Consider the following 22,926-nt stretch of genomic DNA (forward strand, 5'->3'; position numbering starts at 1 on the left):
ACAAGTTCATTTCCCTTTGACTGTCATGTTTGGAAATGGACCATCTTTTCCCACCAGGATGGCAAGGATATTGCTGCCTCTGCTCGACTCTGAAGACCCCACGGCACACCCCCCACTGATACCCAAACACAGCTGCCCGGGAATGAGCTGCCCCTATTATGAGACTAAATCACAAATGACTGTTTTTCCTTTAGTAGGAATGACTTGAAGAGGCAAGTGGTAATGTTTGAAAGTCCCTCTTGGGAAAAACTGATAGATTAAGACAATGACCATAAAATAAAAGGAGCATTAATGTTTCACTATATTGCCCACCTAAGTATTATCAGATCTGACATTCCTTGGAAATTCCAGTAACATTATTTACTGTTAGAAGGGAGATCAAAATTTCTGAAGATGCTTTTAGATTTGGATGGAGACAGAAATAAACAGCAAAATGTGTCTCTCTGAAGTAAAAATAATATCCATACTCTGATTCAAAATGTGTATAAGAGATGATCTCATTTCAAAATGTTCATGGGTACTTTTAAGCCTTGTGTTCCACTTCATATGAAATAATTATAAACAATTATAAAATGCAGAACTGCACAGATCAAGTTTCCTAGGGCACAATGCTACAAGCTAAGACCTAAATTGTTCAGTGTGGTCAATATAATAATTTCTAAAGATCACCATTTATGAACAAAGCCACAAAATTACATAAACATTTGAAATTTTCTGGAATGACTAAGTTCCTTGAACTAAGAATAGCTGAAAAGGCCATTGATGTTCTATCTTAGCATCTTATTTTGAAAGGAAACAGTCACACCCTATAGCATGCACTTTAATGTGGGCACGTGTGCTTGGAAACCAACGTGACCTCGAATAACATTTCCTATTTTTAATGCATATTATCATTTCCCCCTGTCACCCTGGCATTTGCAAGACAAGTAGCCAATTGATGAGAGGGCTCCATGTAACTGCGTGTTTTTCTGCTCAACAATTTACATCCACGCTTCCCCGTGTGTAATGTTCCAAATGGCATCATAACAGTTGACTCCTGCAGAAATGAAGACGTAGTGGAGAACCAGGAGCTGGCGCAGAGCCACCCGAGAAGCACTTACTGAGGGCGGCCTGGACTTTGATGACGTCCGACTCCTGTGAGTTCTCGCTCATGCCGACAGCATTAACAGCCTTAACTCGGAAGATATACTGCTCGCCAGTGGTGAGGCCATGCACCACGAACCTGGAAAACATGAATCAGGGGCGTGATGGCCAGGGGCAGCCCTTTGTCCTTCTGCAACAGACACAGAAATTGCCTTGAACACACCAGAAACGTAGTCACTGGGACTGGAAGGAAGTTTACTCTTTTGAGTTTCTCATGAACGCCTAACATCCATCCATTCTCATCTGCAGTTGTAGTTCATTAGTTCCCGTCACCATTGGCGGGTCCCAGATTGAGGGCTGGAGGAAGCTAGACTCTGACGGGGGCCCAGAATGGATGCCTGCAGCGTCCCCCCAGCCCGAGCCGAGGGCCCTGGTCCTGGGCTGGGCCTCTCCTGCTCACTCGGGGACAGGGGTGGGGGGTGCCAGGTGGCCGCACCTGTTGTAGCCGATGGGCTTGTGGTTGCAGGGCTCCCAGACATTGGAGCCAGCCACGCAGCAGTCCACATAGTAGCCCAGCAAGTCCTCCTCATGCTTCGGCCGGTCCCACTGCACGACCACCGAGGTCCTGGTGTTCCGGGACGCGAGGACGCGGCCAGGCGCCGAGGGCACCACTGCAGAGACAGGCGCACAGGCCCAGCGGCATCAGGGCCAGGAGCCACACCAGAGGCCCGCAGCCCCCTCATCTTCAGGGCTGGGGGCTTCGGTGAGGTTTGGACAACGAGGACAGAGCAGAGAAGGGGGCCAGGGAGGCGCCAGGCAGTCCTCGCGCTCTGTCCCAAAGTGCCAGCCTGGCTCCCCAAGAAAGAAACCCCATCACAGAGTCTCCCACCCCCGCCAGCCCTGGTCCAGACCCTCCAGCGTGCTCCTCCAGTAACACACGTGCTTTCTTAACTGGGGTGTAAAGCTAGCCATTTAAGAAACAGGACACGTTTCCAGCAGATTGGAGAGACTCAGCAAGGGCCTCAAATCAAACAATGATGCAGCCCTGGATCTCTCCCCTGGTGCAAGTCAGAATCCCTCTAACCCATACTAGACATCTTCAGAGACAGAACCTCAAGCCACGTGGACCAGAACCCTAGTGCATGTAGGGTCGTATTGTTGTTTTAAAATATTTCTAACCCATTTATTGGCTTCATAAAAAGAAGATGGAACTTGGGAGAAATGTTGACCAAAACAAGGCAGAGAGATCGTCAACTCTAGCACAATGAAACTTTAAGACAACTTGAATTTTAACCCACAGGTGACATTAACGTCTTTGTCAACATTCGCTGTCCCGCGTGACGTTGCCCAGGGCCCGTCTCGCACACAGGTCACGTGCAGGGACTGCTCACCAATGGTGTCCTGGGCCTGGATGGGGGCAGTGATTTCCGACGGGTCACTCAAGCCGTGCTTGTTTGCCGACAACACTCGGAACACGTATGGCTTCCCCTCAGCGAGGTCGAAGACGGCGTATCTGGGGGACCTCACGGCCGTCTGGGCATTCACCCGCTGCCAGCTACCGCTCCCCACCATGGACTGAGAAGACAAGGGCCCAATGGAAGCCAAGGTCCCTGAACCCGCATCCCAGGGGGTGCTTGGCTCTGGCTCCCAGATTACACTGCGGGAGACCACAGCCAACGGCTCCTCTGAGTCCATCAGCATCCCTGTTCTGAATTTTAGGAAAAGGAAGCCAATTTGGAGAAGGGGGTGAGAAATTACCCAAAGCTGGATATGTTAACAATGAAAATTTTTATGTGAAAGCCAATAAATGATGGAAAACTTCAGGGAATCAATACATAGGTTGTAGCTCTAGTAAAGGTGAAATGAACTGTAAACAGAGCTAACTGAGGAGTAGATGCAGAAAATTCCATCATAACCTCTCACACTTCCGTTTAAAACTTTCACTGTTGCCCAGCTACTAAAGTAGTCACAAAGTGACACCTCCCTAAATAACGCAATGGCGTAGAGACATTATAACTCAAAATGACACATATGCATTACATGTGGCCACTTCAGTCATTGTATAAAGACTTTCACTGGGGTGAGAGAAAGTGTATCATTTTGTTAAATGTAATACAGCATGCCAACCACATCTACAATACGTGTGCATGTATGTGCTAAGTCGCTTCAGTCACGTCTGACTCTCTGCCACCCCATGGACTGTAGCCCGCCAGGCTCCTCTGTCCATGGGATTCTCCAGGCAAGAATATTGCAATGGGTTGCCATGCCCTCTTTCAGGGGATCTTCCTGACCCAGGGATTGAACCCGAGTCTCCTGTGTCTCCTGCATTGGCGGGCAAATTCTTTACCACGAGTGCCGCCTGGGAAGCCCATATCTATGGGCTCGATATACCAAGATACAAATAGCTATAGAGGAAAGGACATGTGCCATGTTAATAATGACTACTTTACATGATCAAATTGTTGGTGATTTTCATTTTGTCCTATATAACATCTATGTATTTTCCAAATTTTTTTTTATAGTGTGTTTAATTTTTATCACTGATAATTACTTTAAAAACCAGGATTGCATGCTTAATTTAATTTTCCCCCCTCTGGAGATGTGCCTTCCTTTCCAAAAAGAACATGATACAATACATAAACTAAATTTCAGTTTAATATAATTTAAAAATTTTTTAAGATTTTTAAATATGTTTGCTGAAACTTGACCTTTCCAGCTCTGGGTAAGTAGATAAGGAAATATCCCTGAAGAGGGGGAGAGAAAACCCTTTTCCTCCTCTGCCAGCCCTTCATCTGGGGTTTTCATGAGGCGAGAACTATAAGTTAGACTCAGAAGAAAGAGGTTAACACAACTCTGCAACACAAGAAAGTCTTGCAGATAAGCGGGGAAAGCTGAGGGTCGTTATACCTTCTGGTGTAATGAAAACTTCTGAAAATTGTTCATACTCACTCTGCTTCGCTTCACTTTGTATTTCACGTCATTACTGGGTGGGACATTTGCTCGTGTCAGTGTTACAGACTCTACCTGTATGTTATGTGCACTGGATTGTATGTTATATTGTCATATAAAGTCAGTATCATGAAACCACAGTTACAGGATCCACGTGGCTACACAGGGTTTTTCAACAGCCCACGACCCAGTCACAGGTCAGTGATTCGCACGAGTGTGTCACAAGCTGCATTTTCGTGCGATCGACCGAGCAGAGCAGGATGGGGGCACGTGGCATGTAGTAAGGACACATGTTTGGAGTTGAGGTGGGGGTGTACATTTACTGTGTACACACTCTTTCTTTGTGTGCGTCCAGATCTAAAAGCAACGACTCTGTGTAATTGTTCACCATCTGAAGTGTGAATTGCTCAACACAATCGCCACCACTGAGTAGTTACTCAGCTTATGAGCAAACTGAGAGCAGGGGCCACTGTCCCCCTATGTCCCAAATCCTCAGAACCTGGGGCCTAGAATGTTCCAGCAGGAAGCACACTGCAGGCTCCCCCAGCAGAAGGCTGTCGTGTGTAGCGGGGACCCGGGGGGCTGACTGGCCCGCACAAAGACCACACAGCCCGAGCCCACCACGTTCCCAAGGCCACGTCCACCACAGCACTGCTCAGGCATTGCCAGCTCAGCCACTACCTGCAGCTTCACAATGGAAAACCGCGTGGAGTCTGAGATGATCGATCCAAGAGCCACCCACCCTGAGAACCCATGACCCAGCACCTGGGCAGACCTGACAGACTCGCTGCTCCTGGAAACCCAGCCAGCATGTACCTTCTCAATGAAGTACATCAGCGGCTCCTTGCCCCGGGGCTCGGGGGGGTCCCAGCTGAGGACCACGTATGTCCTGCTGGTTTCCGAGGCATGCACATTGGTGGGAGGTCCCGGGATCTGGACTTCGCCTGCAGGAGGAATCCACATCATGAGCACTGGCCGAAGCCCGTCCCTCGCTCCCCCGGCCCACCCCGGAGCAGGCGCCCCGCTCCCCCGGCCCACCCCGGAGCAGGCGCCCCGCTCCCCCGGCCCGGCCCGGAGCAGGCGCCCCGCTCCCCCGGCCCGGCCCGGAGCAGGCGCCCCGCTCCCCCGGCCCGGCCCGGAGCAGGCGCCCCGCTCCCCCGGCCCGGCCCGGAGCAGGCGCCCCGCTCCCCCGGCCCGGCCCGGAGCAGGCGCCCCGCTCCCCCGGCCCGGCCCGGAGCAGGCGCCCCGCTCCCCCGGCCCGTCCCGTAGCAGGCCCCTCAGCTGCTTCACAGGCCCTGAAGGACTCGAGTGTCAGTGTCAGCTTTTGCTCCATTTCTATTTTGGGAAAGTCAGTAAATGGCAAGAACTGTTTCTCCAGAGCCAAAGTGTAATGAACGGGTGAAGCTCATCCAAGTACTTTTGTTCCCAGTATAAGCCAGTTCATAAGAACAGAATCTAATCCAAAGCTCATCCAGAATTTCAACTGGACGTGGGAGGGGAGGGTTCACCCAGAAGAAACAGGGCGTGCGTGTGTGCTCAGTCGCTCAGTCAAGTCCAGCTCTTTGCAACCCGTGGACTGCAGCCCACCAGGCTCCGCTGTCTATGGGATTCTCCAGGCAAGAATACTGGAGAATACTGGTTATCATGCCCTCCTCCAGGGGATCTTCCCGACCCAGGGATCGAACCTGTGTCTCTTATGTCTCCTGCATTGGCAGGCAGGTTCTTTACCACTAGCACCACCTGAGAAGCCCAAGAAATAGGGCATTTAACCAGACATGCAGCTCTAACTGTGAGGAGAGTCTATGCAGAGAAGGTATGAGCAACCGTGCTCTGCAGCAGGAAGTGGGGGCCTCTCTGCTGGTTTCCTTTCATGACGCCCTCAAAGCACTGAGACTATACATCAACTAGCAAAGCACGTGGTTTCCCCCCACCTCCCCAGGTAGGTCTGGTCCAACCACAGGCACTGCCTTCCAGGTCTGTATACTTGACATTCCCATGTGATATCCACTAGCAAGCAGCCATAACAGAACGCTGCATCAGAGCAGCCCGCTACCTCTGTTCCGCCACATGTCTCTCTCTAATAAAACGTTATGTGTCAGCGGTGTTATGTTTGGACGTGAGAACTTCTCGTAAGGAGTGGAGGCTCTCCAGACCCACAGTCCCAGTCACTGCGATACAAAATATTACGAGCTTCTGATTAGATTAGCACATGATTAAAAAGGTTCAGACATCCCCGGGGACATCTCAGAACCCTGCTCAGTATCCAGTTGCTCCCTCCAGACTCTGCTGCTGGCGAGGAGCTGCCCGGCTGCATGGAAACAGCACACACAAGCCTGGGTTTGTTTCATCAAGAGCCCTGAGACCGAGCTCATCACATTTTACAGGACACCGAAGCACAACCTGGTTTTACCCAGCAGCATCTGGCAAGTGGGTTGGGTTTCAGACAAGGAACCAGAGTGTATCCAGAAAGATGCCAAGTATGCAGGCAGAGCAGGGCCCCCGGGCCCACCTGCCGCATCCTCACCCAGAGAGGCCCAGACAGAGGGAGGGCTCGGATCACCCGAACCCAGCAATGCAACCTCGCTTCCAAACTGAGTCCCAGCTTGTCTCAGAGGCACTTGACAACACAGGGAGAAACCGCAGGACGGATGGAAGCCACGCAGATGACGCGGCAGCAGGAGCATGGGAGACAGTGCAGACTGGCCTCTCCCGCACGGTCAGACCTGAGGGCCCAGAGCAAAGTGCAATGAGAAGCACTCGATCTGAGCCCAGGCAAGAAGAAGAACCCTCCCTGTCAGCTGGGAACCCCCGATCGGGGCAGCATACTTTGTTATCCAGACTCCTGGCTCCAGCCTGAGCCCAGCAGAAGAGGAGGGGTCTCTACATGGCCCCAGGAGCCAAGGCGGGGACCATGGACAGAAGCTGAGGTCTGTTACTGACCCTCCGACCGTGGAGAGGCGCCTCAGAGAGAGAGAAGCAGATGGAGGCAAAACAGAAAAGGGGATGTGCTCGCAGTGGTGATGGTGGTGAGCACCGCCCACAGCCCCGCCTCAGCATCACGGCCTGTTCGCGGGCTGTTCTGAGGAGCCACGTGAGCACCTGTGAAAGCAGACACGCGATGTGCAAAGGCGGCCCAGGAAGGGATGCAGGAAAACGCAGCACCTTCCTGGGATCACACAGCCCACCAGTGGCCCAGCCTGGGTCTCCTGACTCCAACTCTGGCTTTCTGTTCTGCAGACCCAAAGAAGCCCCAGCCTCCACAGCCCGCCCAGGAGACTCTCAGCTAAGTCAGTGAAACATAAAGTTTACTGGGAAGTTTTAGAACACCCAAGAAGACAGGATTCAGGAATGAACAACTGTAAATGAGCCTGCGGCATTCAGAGAAAAGGATGAGCTCAGTGCATTGGCTACAGATGACCTGGCCCGGGACAGTGCAGTGAATGCTTGGACGTATAATTAGCAGGATGGAAACAATCTCATTATTTCTCCAAGAGCCTCTTCTCGTCTTTCTAAGAATGAAGTATCTATTCTTCCAGGGAACCACTCAAGAAAGGTTGCAAAAGCTAGATGATATTACAAGAGCATAGATATTAATTTAAATGTTTGCAGGAAAACATTAATCAACATTAAAATGATTAGAAAAAATTAACAAAACAATAAACATAAAAAATACCCTGAACTAACAGAAGAGCACTTTGTTAGTCAACAAAAATAACTTTTTTTTTTTTTTTCATTAAAACAAATGGCATTTGCCAGCACTTTTCTAGTAAAAGCAATGCCAAGAAAGTTCAGCTTAGATGAAGAAAAGAGATACGGGTAGGAAAGGAAGAAGTTCCTCATAGCCCATTTTGAACCCAGAAATGGTTTCCTTGAAAACATTATGGCGTTTCTTTCTCTCGCTAAAGACTTATAGATTGGAAGAGGTAGTCGTTGTTTAAAACAAGAAAGGTAAGCAAATGAACGCTCCGATCCCTGTGTAAGTGCAGAGGTCTTTGTTTCAGATCTGGTTTGTTCTAGACCATGGACACTGCCCGTGCCCCACATGCAAAGCCTCACATAACAACTGAGGCCCGTGAGGCTGAACTCCAGGCCGTATCAACAAACCGACTCCAGCGATTCTCTGAGTGTCTGAGCCTTAGCCCTCCAGTTGGTATGAAACGCTGCCTTCTTACGAGGAAACAGGAGACAAAACATGAAAGGTGTTTTCTGTAACTTTAGAAGACCTAGAAAGAAGACCTACTGTGTCTGTAAGACACACTCCCTTGGAATCAGCTGGAAAAGCAAGTCTTTGGAAATGGGTTATCTCTTCATTTGGTGCTTAGTGAATCTCTGGCTGTTTCAACCCAAGAACACACATATCTATGTTTCAAGAGGTAGCTGTTCTGCCCAGAGGGGCACAGTCCTGCCTTGGAAAGTGTGTCAGGAAATATTACTTCACACACACACACACCCGCTTTTCACAGTGACCTTTACACAGTGCAGATTCCGTCCTGGATATTCAGCATCTATGTAGCAATTTACATGGGGATTCCTTGGTGCCTCAGCTGGTAAAGAATCCGCCTGCAATGAGGGAGACCTGGGTCGGATCCCTGGATTGGGAAGATCCCCTGGAGAAGGGAAAGGCTACCACTCCAGTATTCTAGCCTGGAGAATCCCATGGACTGTATGGTCCATGGAATCACAAAGAGTTGGACAGGACTGAGCGACTTTCACTTTCATTTTATATAACAAGTTACACCCTTCATTCTAAGTTATTTTTACCATATTTTAACTCTGATGTGTCCACTCAGGGTAACTAAGATCACTCCTCCCCTCACTGATACCTTTAGAAGACAAAGAGCTTCTTTTTCCCCTCTCAGGTCAAAAACGCATATTTTGTACACTCTGGTGTCCTACAAAACATCTGTTCTAATATCATCAGGGTCATTTTTATTCATTGAAACACCTATGTTTTCATCAGTTGTTTGATGGTGGTGCTTTATTGTTAAGTTGTGTCCGACTCTGCGACCCCATTGGCGGGCAGATTCTCTACCACTGAGCCACCAGGGAAACCCCTCTCAGTTGTACAGGGGGTCATTTTCTCAGCCTCTCCTAAATTATTTTCTTTTGTTATTTATTTGTTGGGCTTGCTTCTCAGTTTCTGCATTTTTCTGGAAGCAGAGGTTTTAATGGAGATGTTAATATTACCATGGGATTAACCAACATTCGTCAAGGAGTTCCTCTGAGAGACACATGTTCGTTTTGAGACACTAAAGGAAAATTTTTACGGGGTAGAAGATACAGTGTTTGGGGGGCAGATTGAGGAGCAAATATGAAAATCAACCTCTGACTTTCTGACTCTGCAGCTCTCCAGGGAAAGAACCTGGGATGTTTTTAAAAAGGGCTCAGAAGTACATCTCCCTGGACAGAAGCTCCAAATTAAGCTAGTTTTTTCATGTTTAAATTTTCATTCATTGTTCTCTGTGGATGGTAATCATAATTGCAATCAAAATCTTTGGATCCCAGGTTAACAATGCAGGATTCTCCTCCTCAGTGAATGGATCTTGCTACAGCAGGGAGGAATATCCAGAAGTGTTCAGAAAAGCCAGTATACAAAGGGAAATGCAAACTTTCAAATCACAGGGATGTTATTTGATGGGAAAACTAGTCCCTCTTAGTTACAATGCTAGAAATAAAATTTGTAATTTAAAAAAAAAAAAATGGAATACTGTTCATGCATGTAGTCCTGGGTAAAGGACTGCCTCCTTGGCCAGGAATCAGGGCTCAGGCTGGGCTGGTCACTGCTCCATGGCCCCTGCAGACGCTGGAATGACCCACATGAAGCCAGGACTCTGCTGACCTCCTCTCTCAGCCCTACCCTCTGCCTGCTCATCTTCCTGATTCAATGACCTTAAGCTGGGCCCAAAGGCTTTATTTTTACATGTGACGAGCCTACCCTCCACTCTCTAATCACAGCCCTAAACCCCTCGGGCAAAAACAGCCAAAAGGAAGTGGTGCCAAGCGCCTTACCTTCAAGTTCCTCCTGGTAGATCACGATGTCTTTCTCTCCCTCCAAGTGGACGGCTGCAGAGAGAAAGGTCGGTGCTGAATCTGAATCCAGAAAGCCTCTGCATTACGATTACAGCATCTGCACTAGGCTGAGGTGGTCTGAGTTGGTGTTTTGGAAGTGGGCTTAAGGACAGCCAGTGTTTCTCAGCTCTTTGTACCGGATTCAAGAGACCACGCAGCTCAGGACAATGCAGTGACCACTTCAAACGTCATTAAGGAGCATCATTAAGGACACAATCTTGCTGAGGAATCTGAGTCACATGAAATTAAAATTCAGAAAGAGAGGGGCTTGGCTTCAACACCTTCCAGCTCTCATTATGCACTGAACTGACGGAACCAGTGGAAGAAGAAAAGTCTAATTCTGAGCCAGTTTAACTGCTTTCAGTGAAGAGCCTTAGGACGATGAAGAACCTGCCTTCTGAGGTGTAAACGTCAGTCTGGTGTCCACACTCCTAACGTGACCTCGAGGGTTGCCCGGAGCCCATGGGCCACAGTCTTGCCATGCTCAGCCCTGAGGATTCACTCAAGGCTCAGAGCCAAGCTGGGGGAAAGAGAAAGAACAAGCCACACAAACCTGCCAGACCTTGAACTCCAAAGGACCTACCTTGTAACCTTCTGAGGTCAACAGGGTCGAGGGCAGCCACGGCTTCGGAGACTCTGGAAGGCCGGCTGATCCCCGCGCTGTTGACAGCCCGCACGCGGAATATGTAAGACCTTCCCTCAAAGAGTCCAGTCACGGGGTATTTACAGATCTTCACGGGGGCATCATTGCACTGTACCCAGTTGTCGGTTCCCACCTCGCATCTTCAGAGTACAAAAAAGAGCCGAGAGTAACAACTGCATCAGTCTAATACGTGTATGCAAGGAGATCAAACCCGTCAATCCTAAAGGAAATCAACCCTGAATATTCATGGGAAGGACTGATGCTGAAGCTGAAGCTTCAATACTTTGGCCACTTGATGTGAAGGTCTTTTCACTGGAAAAGACCTTGATGCTGGGAAACATTAAGGGCAGGAGGAGAAGCGGACGACAGAGGATGAGACGGTGGGATGGCATCACTGACTCAAGGCACATGAGTTTGAGCAAACTTAGGGAGATAGTGAAGGACAGGGAAGGCTGGTGTGCTGGAGTTCATGGGGTCACAGAGAGCCAGGCATGACTTGGCAACTGAATAACAACAACAGCATTCATTATACACACATGTAACAGTTACAGCCGGAGAGCATCTCCCAATTTGTTTTGGTTTCTGTTATTAATCCAACGTAAACCCTGAACAATGCAAGTCTGACCCTAGCATATCATCAAATTATCACCCTGATAGTGCATGTTTTACCTAAACACATAGCTTTGTTGGATGCCGCTGCTGCTGCTACGTTGCTTCAGTCGTGTCTGACTCTGTGCGACCCCATAGACGGCAGCCCACCAGGCTCCCCCATCCCTGGGATTCTCCAGGCAAGAACACTGGAGTGGGTTGCCATTTCCTTCTCCAATGCAGGCAAGTAAAAAGTGAAAGTGAAGTTGCTCAGCCGTGTCCGACTCTTCGAAACCCCATGGCCTGCCTGACTAGTGACAATCGCTTTTGCTCTAGGGTGTGTATTATGTGGATAAAGACCTGGCATGCCTGTATCCATTTTGCTTTCATGTAGAAAACAAGTCAAAGGATGGAACCAAGACATAAGGACCAAGACATACGTGTTGGATGAGGAAGAGAACTTAACCAATATTAAGCAAAAAAAAAAAAAAAAAAGAGCTGCTTGTTCTTTTCTGAAATAACCCCCTTATGCCAATGCATTTATCACATACAAAACCTTAAATTCCTACCCAGAACCATCCTCTTATAACCAAATAGCTTATACCCTTCTCTCTTACTTCTGAATTCATGATCTTTGACTGTAATTTCATCCAAGAAGAGAAGCAAAAAGCAAAGGAGAAAAGGAAAGATATAAGCATCTGAATGCAGAGTTCCAAAGAATAGCAAGAAGAGATAAGAAAGCCTTCCTCAGTGATCAATGCAAAGAAATAGAGGAAAACAACAGAATGGGAAAGACTAGAGATCTCTTCAAGAAAATTAGAGATACCAAGGGGACATTTCATGCAAAGATGGGCTCGATAAAGGACAGAAATGGTATGGACCTAACAGAAGCAGAAGATATTAAGAAGAGGTGGCAAGAATACACAGAAGAACTGTACAAAAAAGATCTTCACGACCCAGATAATCACGATGGTGTGATCACTCACCTAGAGCCAGACATCCTGGAATGTGAAATCAAGTGGGCCTTAGAAAGCATCACTACAAACAAAGCTAGTGGAGGTGATGGAATTCCAGTTGAGCTCTTTCAAATCCTGAAAGATGATGCTGTGAAAGTGCTGTACTCAATATGCCAGCAAATTTGGAAAACTCAGCAGTGGCCACAGGACTGGAAAAGGTCAGTTTTCATTCCAATCCCAAAGAAAGGCAATGCCAAAGAATGCTCAAACTATCGCACAATTGCACTCATCTCACATGCTAGTAAAGTAATGCTCAAAACTCTCCAAGCCAGGCTTCAGCAATACGTGAACCGTGAACTTCCTGATGTTCAAGCTGGTTTTAGAAAAGGCAGAGGAACCAGAGATCAAATTGCCAACATCCGCTGGATCGTGGAAAAAGCCAGAGTTCCAGAAAAGCAGCTATTTCTGCTTTATTGACTATGCCAAAGCCTTTGACTGTGTGGATCACAATAAACTGTGGAAAATTCTGAAAGAGATGGGAATACCAGACCACCTGATCTGCCTCTTGAGAAATCTGTATGCAGGTCAGGAAGCAACAGTTAGAACTGGACATGGAACAACAGACTGGTTCCAAATAGGAAAAGGAATACGTCAAGGCTGTATATTGTCACCCTGCTTATTTAACTTATATGCAGAGCACATCATGAGAAACGCTGGACTGGAAGAAACACAAGCTGGAATCAAGATTGCCAGGAGAAATATCAATAACCTCAGATATGCAGATGACACCACCCTTATGGCAGAAAGTGAAGAGGAACTCAAAAGCCTCTTGATGAAAGTGGAGAGTGAAAAAGTTGGCTTAAAGCTCAACATTCAGAAAACGAAGATCATGGCATCCAGTCCCATCACTTCATGGGAAATAGATGGGGAAACAGTGGAAACAGTGTCAGACTTTATTTTTTTGGGCTCCAAAATCACTGAAGATGGTGACTGCAGCCATGAAATTAAAAGACGCTTACTCCTTGGAAGAAAAGTTATGACCAACCTAGATAGCATATTCAAAAGCAGAAACATTACTTTGCCAACAAAGGTCCGTCTAGTCAAGGCTATGGTTTTTCCTGTGGTCATGTATGGATGTGAGAGTTGGACTGTGAAGAAGGCTGAGCACCGAAGAATTGATGCTTTTGAACTGTGGTGTTGGAGAAGACACTTGAGAGTCCCTTGGACTGCAAGGAGATCCAACCAGTCCATTCTGAAGGAGATCAGCCCTGGGATTTCTTTGGAGGGAATGATGCTAAAGCTGAAACTCCAGTACTTTGGCCACCTCATGCGAAGAGTTGATTCATTGGAAAAGACTCTGATGCTGGGAGGGATTGGGGGCAGGAGGAGAAGGGGGCGACAGAGGATGAGATGGCTGGATGGCATCACTGACTAGATGGACGTGAGTCTCAGTGAACTCCGGGAGTTGGTGATGGACAGGGAAGCCTGGCGTGCTGCGATTCATGGGGTCGCAACGAGTCAGACACGACTAAGCAACTGAACTGAACTGATGAGAATGGATGATAAATTGCATTCCCAGTAATTTTGTAGCTCCCCTTGATCTCCCTCCCAGGATCAGAGCTCCATTCCAGGTAAAGGAACAAGAAAGTTCAAACTCCTTTCAGATCAGAGATGACCTACCATCACGTTATTACTCAAAGACAAGTCCCAATATTTTGTGCATTAGAACATCAATATTTTCTACTTGGAAACAAGAAGAAAATACTATTTAACCAAAAAGAAGATGGGCCTTCAGGTGTGAACGAGCTGGCATCCATGTCCACACGTACGGTGCTGGGCTCTAGCCCAAGAAGGAGAGACAGGGCTGAGCAGGGACCTCCAGCTGGACCTGCGGCGTCCCCGGCTGGACCTGAGCAGAGCCTGAGGTGGCTCCAAATGGCCTGGGGCGGGCTGGGATTAGTGTTGGTCAGGCACACGGAGCACCATCAGCACACAGAGGAATCAAGGGCTCACCAGGCCCTGCCAAGGAGGCGATGCTTTCCAACCATCCAGCCAGGAGCCATAAGCAACCGCATCGTGAAGCACCTACACCCACAGAGGCCATCACACCCTTCAGATGAGAAAGATACCTGCGCCCGCTGTCCAGGAGGAGACTCGCCTCAGGCACGTTCTGGGCCCAGAGGAGCAGGACACTCACCGGTCGATGAAGTAGCCGATGACGGGGCTCTCCTTGGTCGTATTGGGGGGCTTCCAGGTCACGATGACGTAGTCCCGGTTTGCGTCATGGCAATGCACGTCCATGGGTGCACCCGGGGCCCCGGTGACCAGGGGGTCAGCGTCTGGGGGGAGGGAAGAGGACAGTGGCCAATGGTCAGCATCTGGGGGGAGGGGACAGGGGCCAGGGGTCAGCGTCTGGGGGGGGAGGGGAGAGGACAGGGGCCAGGGGTCAGCATCTGGGGGGGGAGGGAGAGGACAGGGGCCAGGGGTCAGTATCTGGGGGGAGGGGACGGGGGCAAGGGGTCAGTGTCTGGGAGGAGGGGACAGGGACCAGGGGTCAGCGTCTGGGGGGAGGGGACAGGGACCAGGGGTCAGCATCTGGGGGGGAGAGGACAGTGGCCAGGGGTCAGCATCTGGGGAGGGGAGGGGACAGGGACCAGGGGGTCAGCGTCTGGGGGTGTGACAGGGACCAGGGGGTCAGCATCTTGGGGGGAGAGGACAGTGGCCAGGGGTCAGCATCTTGGGGGAGGGGACAGGGACCAGGGGTCAGCATCTGGGGGTGGGACAGGGACCAGGGGGTCAGCATCTTGGGGGGAGAGGACAGTGGCCAAGGGTCAGCATCTGGGGGGGGGGGGACAGGGACTAGGGTCAACGTCTAGTGGGGAGGGGACAGGGACCAGGGTCAGTGTCTCGGGGGGAGAGGACAGAGACCAGGGATCAGCATCTGGGGGGAGGGGAGGGGACAGGAACCAGAGGGTCGGCCTCTGGTGGGAGGGGAGAGGAACGTGGCCAGGGCCTGGGGGCAGCTGAGGCTCTGACAGCCCCTCAAACCTAGAGGCCCCCCTGCTCACTCCTCTCCCCAGCTTAACCCTGAGGCTCAAATGACTCAACTGTGACCGCTGGTAACCAGAGAGGTGCCCGTATGTGTGACTTTTAAACTCAAAACGTTCTGTCCTCTATCACACATTCAGTCTGATTTTCCATAACTGACTCCAAAGTTGAAGTTCGCCTTCTCCTGATGACCTGTTGTCACATAATGTCAGGTCGTCAAAAACCGACCGATGAAATATTACTATTATCAGGAGGCATTTTGCACACTGGAGACACAGTACCTTAGACACTCGTGTGTTTCAGAGTCCTCACAAGATCTGAGACTTATATTTTTTCCTGCAAGTTGTGACCACATTTGAGTCTGCACCCACATGTCCCTTCCTCAGCCGTTTATGACCAGAGTGCAATTGCGTTTGTTTCCAAATGTTAATTACAGCAGCTCTGAAGGCCAACAGAGCTGTTCAGAAGTATTAATACACTGAGCATTTAATCTCCTGGTGTGGCGTGCATAGTTACTTGGGACCTGTGGCCACTGGACCTCCTAACAGTGCCAGGTGTATACAGTTTCTTGTTCTGTCCCCTCAGCACATTGAAATCTAAGGATTTCTTGACACTAAGCCAAATATTCTCTCTCACATTCAAACTCCTCAGAGAGTCATCAGAACAGTTAAGCCCCCAGCCCTGCCCCCACCGTACGCGCTTGGTTTTCTTTCTGCTGGCAGAGCTGCACAAGCTAGAAATTGCAGCTCCAGTGTATGTTTCTCACGTTGATGAGGTGAAACATCTTGCTGGAAGGTCTGCCCAGAGAATGCAAAGGACATTTTAATGGCATCCTCATAAACATGGCAAAACTCTGTGGAAGTGTCTGAAACCCCAGCCTCGCTGTCTTGAGGGGGTGGGGAAGGTGGGTGTCTGTACTTGTTTTGCATTTTTTTTAAGCTAAAATATTCGCTGATGGTACAGCCCTTCCTTCATGCGTGGATCTAACTGATCTGGTTTGGAAACATAATGTAAGGAGAGGGTCACTCCAGGCCCCCAGAACCTAGAGCCCGAGTGGGCATAAAGGCACAGCAGGAGACAGGAGCACAGGATGGGAGGGGTGGGGGCTGAGCGTCCAGGGCCACGGGGCGGGGGGGAGTCCGAGTGGGCATAAAGGTGCAGGAGATAGGAGCATAGGATGGGGGGTGGGGGCTGAGCGTCCAGGGCCACGGGGCGTGGGGGGCCAGGTTAGGACAGTGGCCACCGGCCACCCAGAATAGACCATGCTGGTGTCCTGGGTGAGGGTGGTCAGTTGTGCCTTGGCCAGGTGGGGTCTGTGCCTGAGGTCCCTGTGCACCCAGAGGCCATGCAGGGTGAGGGCTCGGCGAGGGGAGCAAGGCCCCCATCACAGCACAGGGGACCCTCCCCAGCTTAGACACCCAGGGCCCCCTCCCTGGAGAAGGGCCCAGGCCTCTGCCTGCCACTCAAAACGGAAGAACATTCCTTATGAAACTGTTATGAAGTTTAGATTACATATGGTATATGAATATATGTGTGTATATATATTAATACATATATATGTATGTATACATATATGTGTACATTATATATACAATTTTATCCATTTTGTATATCCCTTTATCCATTTTACATGTAAATGTATATAAAATATGTATATATGACCTATACTTCATGCACACATGAATGTATAGCTGTAAGCCTATAAGGATAGGCACGTGTATATGATATGTAAATGCACATGTTACACTTGTGTCTAAAGATAAACGCTCTTATACACAGCCTTGCCCACTGTGCCTGCAGTCTCCTGAGCTCTGTCCCGCCTTCCACACCTGGGTGGGTGAGGCCCTCCCGCGAGCTGAAACGAGAGGATGAAACGAGACAACACAAGTGTGTCCTGTGTGAACACTCCAGGATGCGGCTGCCCTGTGCTGAGGCTGGTTCTTCCTGCAACCATCCTCAGCTGTCACGAGCCTCAAGGGTGGCAGAGGGGAAGGAGGGAGGTGCCTGGAACCGGCCTCCGCACCAGACCCCGGCCGGGCGTGGCCCCTGAACCGCAGGTGCTCAACCCAGGACTCATCCCCTGGATTCCAGCGGCTTGTCGGCGCCCAGGCAGCGAGCCCTGCCTCCGCCCCAGCGCCACTCATACCGAGTATCACGCTGGTCCCCACCCCCGGGAGCCCACGCACCTCGGACAAACAGGAAGGCGCTGTGGTCAGTGATCCCCCCCCTGGACACGATCCTCAGGGTGTAGAGCCCCTCGTCATCCTTGTTGAGGTGGCTGAAGGACAGCGAGGCCTGGCCTTCTCCGAAGAACATCTTGGTCCACTTGGACTCCTTCAGCAGCACGTCTGCAAGACGGGCAAGGAGACGGGCCTCAGGGACATGCAGGGCCCAGGTGCGTCCGGAGGACAGCGCGCACGGCAGGGTGAGGGGAGGACAGCGCGCACGGCAGGGCGAGGGGAGGACAGCGTGCACGGCAGGGCGAGCGGAGGACAGCGCGCACGGCAGGACGTGCGGCACGCAGGGCCCGGCCCAGGGCGGAGTAGTGGGCGGCTCGCAGCGTGTGGAAGGGGGGACAGTCCCACACGGCCCTCCTGAGCCTTGGAAACGTACCATGAGGCCCCCATAGTGTTCCTTAGACAATAATAATAACATGCCAACAAACCACAGCCTAAAGGGTACAGAACTAAAAAGGTGAATTTCAGGAGAAGAAATATAAATGATAAAAAAAAAAATCGACACTTGGCATCAAGGAGACACAGGATAAAATAATGAGAAATTAGCTATTATTTTTCATCCGCTGACTCCGTAACATCCACAACCAGAAAGTGCAGAGCGGGCCTGCCTGTTCCGCCCTAATCAGCCAAGACTGCGACACCACGTGGTCTGGGGATCCCGGAACTTAAGACCTAGGCACAGGAACACCTTCTAGCATCCAGGCCAACATCCTCTGGAAATATCAGGAGACCCCTCCTCACGTCCCTGTCACTTCTCTCCAGAAAGGGTAAATTAGAACCTTAGGATTTACATGAGACCTTAAATCCTAACTCAGAACTACAAAGCATAGATTAATCTCCTCTGCCACCACAAAGCATGTCTCTCCCCACCCCTTACCCTCCTGGGCAGTGAAGACACACTGTCCTTTTCCAACCAAGATCACCACTTTCAACGCCCTCAAACCTAAAGCACCCTCGCAGTGGCCACAAGGTCAGCGGCAGCTCCTCTGCGCCCCACCCCCCCAGGGCTGCATCATCTGTCAGCAGCTTTTTTCCATCAAGCTCTCTGTTATCACCGCGGGCCTGGTTTCCTGGGTACATTTGACAGCACCAGGGGCCAGTACCAGGCATCTGGCAAGTTGTCACAGGCTCTTCTGGGATACTCCTTATATTTCACAGACACCTCGATTTACCATCTTGTGTATTTCCCCAGCTAGGTTATAAACTACCTTATGGACAGGAATGGCATAGGATCCTTTGTGGTAATTCCCATTGTGTTAGGTCCTGGACAGATAAAAGCAGGAAGTTCTGTGACCGAATCCATAGGAAACAAGCAGCTGCCAGAGGTGAAGAAGGTTCTTCCTGCAGTCTGCTCATACACACACATGCACACATGCGCTCTCACATAGTCACACACTCTGCTCATACACACACATGCACATCGGAGCTCTCTCACACACAGACATACACGGGAGCTCACACACACACACAAGAGCTCACACATAGTCACACACTCTGCTCATACACACACACATACACACATGGGAGCTCACATACGCACATAAGAGCTCACGTATAATCACACACATACACACACACGTGTGAGCTTGCACATACACACATACACAGGAGCTCAAACATAGTCACACACATACACACACACACGAGTTTGCACATACATATATGCAAACTCACATACACACACACACTCACACACAGCTGCACAGGGCAGCCCGTGCTGGCGGCAGCATGGGGCAGGGTCCTGGGGCCGTGGAGACTTGGGCCAGGCTTCCTGGGTCCCACTCCCTATCCTGCTGGCTCCCAGAGGCAGGGAGGGGAGGTCAGCGGTTCCTTGCCTCAGCTACCCACCCATAAGGGGCTGACCACAGTCCCTCCAAGTCCTGATGGAATGAACTGGGTCATCAACCTCAGAGGCATCGGACGCGCAGTCCTGGTGACTGTTCACAACTGTTGCAGCCGAGGAAAAACGTACAGAAACAGACGCCTCGCTCTCCCCCTAATCACACGAGACCCTCTCTGTGGACCAAGAACAGCCCTGATGCCTCATCTCTTCCGGGCCCGTGAACCGCATTCCGGGGAAGGTCAAGGTCACGGCAGGCCCAGGCTCCGCCCAGGCTCGCCAGCTCTGCCCCCCACAGCTGTCATGGAGGCGGAGACAGCGCCACGTCAGCGGCAGGTTCAGAGCTCACGTCCACCCGCGAGGCCCAGGAGGAGCCCACGGCCACTCACCGTCTCGGTACCACTCGGCCCTGGGCTGCACGCGCTTCAGGTCTGGCGTCACCAGCAGCGTGCACTTGAGAGTCAGGGTCTCGCCCTCCCGCCGGAAGGTGACTCCGAATTTCTCAATGAACTGGACGTCAAAGTGCGTGTACGGGATCACGGACGACAGGGGCACTGCACAGAGCAGCGGGCACGGTCACGGCCAGGCCAGCAGGCAGAGCAGGTGCCCCGCCACCCCTGTGCCCTCTGCCTCTAACAGACAGCCGTGGACGGAACATCTGTGTCCCCCAGGTCTCATGTGGGGGAGCTCCTGTGTGATGATATTGGGGGTCTGTGGGTGATCAGGTCATGAGGGTGGGGCCCTGGACAGGATCCATGCCCTCGTAAGAAGAGGACAAGACCAGAGCCCTCTCTCCTCTCAGAGAGGATGCAGCATCCCTCACCCACTCGGTGGGCACCTCGACCTGGGACCTCCAGCCCTCCAGCACCGGGGGAAGGAAGAGTCTGATGTTCAAGCCCATGTGTGATGTTCATTACGATGCCTGCGTGGACTCAGCCACCTCTGAAGAACCAGAAAACCAGCATGGAGTCACATCTGGACATTTGTGCCAAAGGAGGAGGGAAAATCAGAGTGTGCAGGGCGTGTGTTCTCTGACCACCGTGTAAGAATAAGGGGTCTAAACCCTGCACCAGCCCCAAGACGTGCGGCTCCCATCAAGTCGTAGCACCCTGAGCCCCGAGTCCCTGCAGCAACCGTCAGCACACGGACACCAGCCGGGAGAAAGGGCCTTTTGGAACATGGTTTTAGAAAACATCTGATGCTTAGAAAATATCTGGACACATTTTACTGCACAAACAGGAAAATAATCAACTTACATCCAATCGGGAGCCCCACCGAATGGAACGGCTCCTCGTCACCCCGGAACCCTGCAAGACAGCCGGGCGGTCACGGCAGGCGGAGAAAGGGGAGAGAAGGCGGGAGCAGCCCCCACCCACCCCGAGGGCACACTCACTTCTCACCACCACTGCCGCGTTGGTGGACACCTGTCCATGCACGTTCGTGGCCACCGCCGAGTAGGTCGCGGTGTCGTCAAAGTCGGCCCTGGGGGGAAAGCCAGACGCAGTCCCGACGGTGCCCGGGACCGCCCTGCTCGCCCCGGAGGCAAGCACAGCCTTCCTCGAAAGCGGCTCGGCTGACCTGGATCCCTCGTCCGTGAGCAATTTGTTTAAGAACAATGCCAGCTTGTCCTCGGAATGAGGTATTAATTACACACACTATGCCTTGGCTTTGCAGGGAAAAATATGTACTGGCCCTTCCTAAAACCTCGAGTTTCACCCTCGAGGAGGAGCCTGTGTTCCCTCTGGTTCTGTTTTCCTACCTGCTGCATCCGTGGTTTTGTCTTGTTACGGGGCAGCTCCAATGGCCTCAGCCTCTGAGAGAATCACCCCTACTCCCTCCCCACAGGGGCCCTGTGCAGACCTCAAGCACCCGCTGGCGGGTGTAGCCAAGGTGCCTGAACTGGACCTGCCCGAGGCCTTGGGGTCCAAAGAATCACGGGAACGTGTGCTCAGCCCCAGGAAGGACAGTGACCCGGGCACCACAGACCCCAGTTTATCGGGGAGGGGCTCCACACCCCATGTCCATCTCACACAAATTGAAGCTTATTTTCTGGATCTGCACTGTCTTCCCACCAGCTTCCCCTAGAAACGTCAGAGTCGAGAGGAGGGGAGGACTTAAACTAAATGCAGACTCTCTGCTGGTTGGGATTCCCAGGTGGCGCCAGTGGTAAAGAACCCACCTGCCAATGCAAGAGACACCAGAGATACAGGTTCGATCTCTGGGTCGGGAAGATCCCCTAGAGGAAGGCATGGCAACCCACTCCAGTATTCTTGCCTAAAGAATCCCATGGACAGAGGAACCTGGTGGCTACAGTCCATGGGGTCACAAAGAGTTGGACACAACTGAAGCAACTTAGCATATACACACTCTGCTGGTCATTTTTCATCAGCTATTTTGTATAAAAGTCTTCAGTGCCAGACAAGAGAGTCCTGTTACTCTATTAATATGAAGAGAAAGCAGAGTCTCTAAGAAGCTGGGTAAACACACACAAAATCCTGAAAACTGCAGCTTTCTTCCTTCTGCTGCCCCTCCAAGCGTGCGCATCACATGCACGGTGACAAAAACATGGAGAACATTTACTCAAGTGTCACGTTTAGATGCTTCAAGCATCCAGTGACCCAGAGACAAACCGGTTCTTCAGAAGTCCTTTAATTTTATTGCATGTTCTATTCCACCTGGGGCTGAAAATAGTTTCTTTGACCAAAAAGTACACAGTGTCTCCAACAGTAAGTAAGTTAAGTGTTAGTCGCCCAGTCGTGCCTGACTCTTTGCGACCCCCATGGACTGCAGCCCACCAGGCTCCTCTGTCCATGAGATTTACCAAGCAAGGATACTGGAGTGGGTTGCCATTTCCTTCTCCAGGGGATCTTCCCAACCCAGCGATTGAACCTGGGTCTCCTGCACTGCAGGCAGATTCTTTACTGACAAAAGGAGAGCATATTTCAGAACATTTGGAGGAACCCTGGCCCACCCCTGCGAGGTTCCAGTCCAGCCCCAGATGCCAAGCCCACCTGGACAACAGCATCTCCTGCTGGAGTCTGAGCTCTTCCTCAGTTGATTCACAGAATTAGGACCCCGGGCAGAGCTCCCTAATGCATTAGCGCCAACGCAGGTCAAGTAACCCGCCAGCACTTGGCGCTTAGCAGGAGGGACTGGGCTGGAGAGAGGGCACCTGGGACCCAGGGTCCTGGTGCGCAGAAGGCCTGTGCACCCACTCACACGCACCTATCCAGTACAGAGGCTCCACGGACCGTGTGATGTGGACAGAAGCCCACAGCCCCTACAAGTGCCCAGACCTGCTGACTCAGTGCAGAGGGCCCCGGGAAGGCACGCCCGCTAAGGGAGCACACGGGGCAGGGCGGAACTCTGGTTACTTTCATCTGTTTCTTCTTAGACATGTCTCTGTATACGTTTCACCTCCTATGAAACACAGTGGAACGTATACAGATGATGTATACAGATGATAAATAAGCACATGGGCGTGCAGGGGTGCCCATATGTATTTGTTGGCTC

The 22,926-nt window shown here is 51.1% G+C and overlaps 1 protein-coding gene across 1 annotated transcript in view; it reads right to left on the minus strand.

Moving 5' to 3' along the window:
* MYOM2 (myomesin 2) overlaps window positions 1-22,926 on the minus strand; it is a 64,149-nt gene that overhangs the window by 26,074 nt on the left and 15,149 nt on the right. Inside the window, exons 7-17 of the mRNA XM_055567575.1 lie at window positions 20,807-20,895; window positions 20,670-20,720; window positions 19,803-19,967; window positions 17,523-17,684; window positions 14,486-14,627; window positions 10,685-10,884; window positions 10,042-10,095; window positions 4,849-4,976; window positions 2,475-2,658; window positions 1,580-1,754; window positions 1,101-1,222 (exon numbers count right to left, since the gene is read on the minus strand). Of these exons, the coding sequence (XP_055423550.1) occupies window positions 1,101-1,222; window positions 1,580-1,754; window positions 2,475-2,658; window positions 4,849-4,976; window positions 10,042-10,095; window positions 10,685-10,884; window positions 14,486-14,627; window positions 17,523-17,684; window positions 19,803-19,967; window positions 20,670-20,720; window positions 20,807-20,895 (1,472 nt within the window). The remainder of the gene's footprint in view (window positions 1-1,100; window positions 1,223-1,579; window positions 1,755-2,474; window positions 2,659-4,848; window positions 4,977-10,041; window positions 10,096-10,684; window positions 10,885-14,485; window positions 14,628-17,522; window positions 17,685-19,802; window positions 19,968-20,669; window positions 20,721-20,806; window positions 20,896-22,926) is intronic.

This window comes from Bubalus kerabau, chromosome 2 (genome assembly GCF_029407905.1).
Source record: "Bubalus kerabau isolate K-KA32 ecotype Philippines breed swamp buffalo chromosome 2, PCC_UOA_SB_1v2, whole genome shotgun sequence".
NCBI lineage: Eukaryota > Metazoa > Chordata > Mammalia > Artiodactyla > Bovidae > Bubalus > Bubalus kerabau.